The 4,391-nt window shown below is 53.3% G+C and overlaps 1 protein-coding gene across 1 annotated transcript; it reads right to left on the bottom strand.

Annotated features, from left to right (window-relative positions):
- Positions 1–429: 429 nt before the first annotated feature.
- LOC124675633 (anthocyanin regulatory C1 protein-like) lies at positions 430–1,607 on the bottom strand. Its single transcript, XM_047211697.1, has 2 exons — positions 1,446–1,607; positions 430–1,336 (listed from the first exon to the last, which is right to left on the bottom strand). Exons 1-2 carry the CDS (start codon positions 1,576–1,578, stop codon positions 711–713), a joined length of 759 nt encoding a protein of 252 aa, XP_047067653.1. The 5' UTR covers positions 1,579–1,607; the 3' UTR covers positions 430–710.
- Between the last annotated feature and the right edge of the window lie 2,784 nt (positions 1,608–4,391).

Consider the following 4,391-nt stretch of genomic DNA (forward strand, 5'->3'; position numbering starts at 1 on the left):
AGGGATGAGGGAGGAGAGATTTTTCCTCTCCGCTCAGCTATATATGCGCCGCTAACCGTTTTAGGGTTTCGGCTAGAGCCGGCCCAAATGGTTAGCGCCGCATATTTACTTCTCTAAAGCTTTTTTGTACTTCTAGAGATGCTCTAATGACATTATACCAGGTCAACCTCAACCACACTTTAATGGTTAAAAGGATCTTGTCTACCACATAGACGTGTCCCTATCATTGCTGCATAATTTTCTATACATCGATTTAACACTGAAGTTGCCATCCCTAGTCCACTTCCATACAGATCTATCCTTGTCAGAATTCAATGCATGACAACCCTCTCAGCAATGATCTTAACAATATATAGTAAGCTAAAGTAAATTGGCAGCGCTTTATTTTACAGCGTAAGTACTCCTTTATCTTCGATTTTTGGATAATCCTTGGCACAGTTGACATTTAGGTCAGACTGCCTCCGCGTCGCCTTCCGGGTTGCAGCCTGTACGCCTCATATTTTCTCGAAAAGCAGGGTAACGTACAAAACTCAGTAGTCAGTACACAGTGCACACGTACGCATACAACGTACGGGAGCTAGCTAGCCACGATGACATGCATACGCGCGCGCGTACACGTACATTTGCAAATACGGTGCATTTCGTTTACAGAGCGTACTTATGCAGATGCACCTACGTGCTAAGACTGCAGACTCGCCCACACGTTGGTGTTACTGGGCCATGTTCAGGGACGTGACCCAGTCCTCGTCGGACTCGAGAAACGACGCCAAGGCCCTCACGTCGTTCATCCAGTCAAACGGCTCGACCGGTAATTCCCACGTCCCCGAGCTGCTGCCGCTGCCGCTGCAGTCATCTCCGTCTTCTGATCCTGCCCTTCGCCTCTGGTCAACCGCCGGTGACGGCGGCGTGATGTCCCGGCCTAAGAAGAAGCCGCCCGTGCAGCGCACGGCCTTGGGCGCCCACACGGTAGCGGCCGTCGAGGACGGCTCCGCTCGAAGAGGCTCGGAGGTGGATGGCGCCACCGCCGCGGAGGATGAGCCTGAACTGGTGGAGGCGCTGGGCGTGGCGACGACGATCCTGGCGGTGGCAGCGGCAGGTCGGGCGACACCGTGAACTGGAAGGGCCTTCCGACCGAGGGTGCTGTTCCAGTAGTTCTTGATTTCGTTGTCTGTTCGGCCGGGGAGCCTGCCCGCGATGAGGGACCACCTGTTGCCGAGGAGGCGGTGGAGCCTGACGATGAGCTCCTCCTCGTCGTTGCTGATGTTCCCCCTCTTGATGTTCGGCCGGAGGTAGTTCAGCCACCGCAGACGGCAGCTCTTGCCGCACCGACGCAGACCTGCGCGCAGATTTGGCACCCATTGAGGGTAGAAAGGTTAGCTCCGTTTAGGCTAAGGATTGAGTAGTTCGTGAATATATTACAATCGGATTAACGAGTGGATATGTACCAGCTCTTTGAGGCACTTCCCTCCACCTGCCTTCGCCGTGGGCCTTGACGTAGGAGGCCAAGATGTCGTCCTCCTTGCTCGTCCATGCGCCTCTCTTCACCCCTTCCTTGGCACAGAACGCCCTCCTCCCCATCCTCCCTGATCGACCTCCCTCTCTGGCTCTCTCTAAACCCCTCTCCGTGTGTGTTTTGTGTTAGAGAGAGAGAGAGAGTCAGGGGAGAGGGATCTGTGGGCAGCAGGGGTTGTTGTGGTATTTATACATGACCTAGCCTACGTGGCTCTGTTCATCACCTTGAACGCGTGGCCATCGGAAGCGACACTTCTCTCAGTGGTAGATGGACCATAAGGCTAGGAAGGATCCATGTGTGCAAATGAATCAGCACGGCCGCTTTATTTTTGGTGGCTGGTGTGGGCGGCCGATGATATCCGTCCAAAACATACGTACCCACTTCTGCATAAGAAGCCAACTCCATGACATATTTGTATACAATTCATATGGAGTAATGTTCCTCAACTAAACTAGTATGGACATTAATCCATTCATATACACAATAACTTATGAGGAACTTACAGCATCTCCAACCGTGTATCCCAAATCGTCCACAAACGGCGCCGGATTTAGCGTTTGGGGGACGCTTTTTCTTCGTGCCGCGTTTGGGGGACGTCGCTCCCCAGCCGCGTCCCCCAAACAGAAATTGAGATTTTTTAAATTTAATCGAAAACAGTAAAATTCATTCAAACTTGTTATATATTACAATTCGATGAAATTTAAATATAAACCCTTATCTAGTAATACTTGCGGTGGCCAGAGGGGTCGTAGTACTAGTGGAAGTTGTACATACCGTCATCGATGACATCCAGCTTGTCGCGCTCGTCGGGCTCGTCAACAGGCTCGTCCTTCACCGCGTCGCTGGACCCAGCTTCACCGTCGTTGGTGAGGTCGACGAGCGGCATCCCAGCGTCGCGGATGGACATGGCGATCGCCGCGTCGAGGTTGCCCCTCCGCGCGTTCTTGTCGTTCAATGATGCCATGTACGCCGCGTGCAACCCTGGGCGGTCCTCGGGGTCGTCGCTGCTAGCGATGAGGCGCTGCCGTCGCACGTACTCCGCCATCTGCGCGGCTTCGTGGCTTCCTCGTCGTCCTGCTCCTCCTTCACCTCCGGCTTCGGAACAAGGGGGTTGCCGCTGCGCCTCTGCTGCCGCCGCGCTGGTTCGCGGATGTTGATGCTGCTGCTGCCGCGCCTCCGAATCGCGGGCGGCGTCGCGTACTAGAGCTCCTCCTTCACCTCGCGCTTCGGCACACTGTACGGCATGGCGCGGTGTGAGGAAGGCGTTGATGCCGGCCCCGAAGAAGAAGAGTTCGAGGAGGACAGGTACGTCCTCCTCGGTTGCCATTGCGCTGCGGCCGGAGGAGATAGCGGCGGAGAAGATGGCATATGCAACCTTGTGACGCCCCTGTGGATGCCGTCGACGACGGCCGAGAGGGTGCGCTCAGGAACGCCGCAGAAAAGGACGTGCCCCTCCTTGTTCCACGTGTTCCTCCAGCCGACGAGGCCGTCGGTGTTGTTCATGTCGGTGTCGTACTGCGTCTGGAAGAAGTCCACTCTCCAGCCATCGTTGCCGGTGGGGGCCTAGGTGGGATTGGCGTGCGCCTCGTTGCTGAGGGGAGCGCACGGGGTCTTGATCGTGTCCCTCCAGCGATCGGTTCCCGGTGGCGGCGGCGGGACGCCGATCCTGTTGATGGCCATTGATACGTCTCCGACGTATCGATAATTTCTTATGTTCCATGCCACATTATTGATGATATCTACATGTTTTATGCACACTTTATGTCATATTCGTGCATTTTACGGAACTAACCTATTAACAAGATGCCGAAGAGCCGATTCTTTGTTTACGCTGTTTTTGGTTTCAGAAATCCTAGTAACGAAATATTCTCGGAATTGGACGAAATCAACGCCCAGGGTCCTATTTTGCCACGAAGCTTCCGAGAAGACCGAAGAGGAGTCGAAGTGGGGCCACGAGGTGCCGCCACCATAGGGCGGCGCGGCCCAGGCCCTGGCCGCGCCGACCTATGGTGTGGGGCCCTCGTGTGGCCCCCCACGTTGCCCTTCCGCCTACTTAAAGCCTCCGTCGCGAAAACCCCAGTACCGAGAGCCACGATACGGAAAACCTTCCGAGACGCCGCCGCCGCCAATCCCATCTCGGGGGATTCTGGAGATCTCCTCCGGCACCCTGCCGGAGAGGGGATTCATCTCCCGGAGGACTCTTCACCGCCATGGTCGCCTCCGGAGTGATGAGTGAGTAGTTCACCCCTGGACTATGGGTCCATAGCAGTAGCTAGATGGTTGTCTTCTCCTCATTGTGCTTCATTGTTGGATCTTGTGAGCTGCCTAACATGATCAAGATCATCTATCCGTAATACTATATGTTGTGTTTGTCGGGATCCGATGGATAGAGAATACCATGTTATGTTAATTATCAAGTTATTACCTATGTGTTGTTTATGATCTTGCATGCTCTCCGTTATTAGTAGAGGCTGCGGCCAAGTTTTTGCTCTTAACTCCAAGAGGGAGTATTTATGCTCGATAGTGGGTTCATGCCTCCATTGATATCTGGGACAGTGACAGAAAGTTCTAAGGTTGTGGATTGTTGTTGCCACTAGGGATACAACATTGATGCTATGTCTAAGGATGTAGTTGTTGATTACATTACGCACCATACTTAATGCAATTGTATGTTGCTTTGCAACTTAATACTGGAAGGGGTTCGGATGATAACCTGAAGGTGGACTTTTTAGGCATAGATGCAGTTGGATGGCGGTCTATGTACTTTGTCGTAATGCCCAATTAAATCTCACTGTACTTATCATGACATGTATGTGCATTGTTATGCCCTCTCTATTTGTCAATTGTCCGACTGTAATTTGTTCACCCAACATGCTTT

Source organism: Lolium rigidum, chromosome 7, assembly GCF_022539505.1.
Source record: "Lolium rigidum isolate FL_2022 chromosome 7, APGP_CSIRO_Lrig_0.1, whole genome shotgun sequence".
NCBI classification, from domain to species: domain Eukaryota; kingdom Viridiplantae; phylum Streptophyta; class Magnoliopsida; order Poales; family Poaceae; genus Lolium; species Lolium rigidum.

Coding starts and splice junctions, on each gene's coding strand:
- LOC124675633 (XM_047211697.1), bottom strand. CDS start 1,578: ATGGGGAGGAGGGCGTTCTGTGCCAAGGAAGGGGTGAAGAGAGGCGCA. Junction 1,337..1,445: donor GGAAGTGCCTCAAAGAGCTG/GTACATATCCAC, acceptor ATCTGCGCGCAG/GTCTGCGTCGGTGCGGCAAG.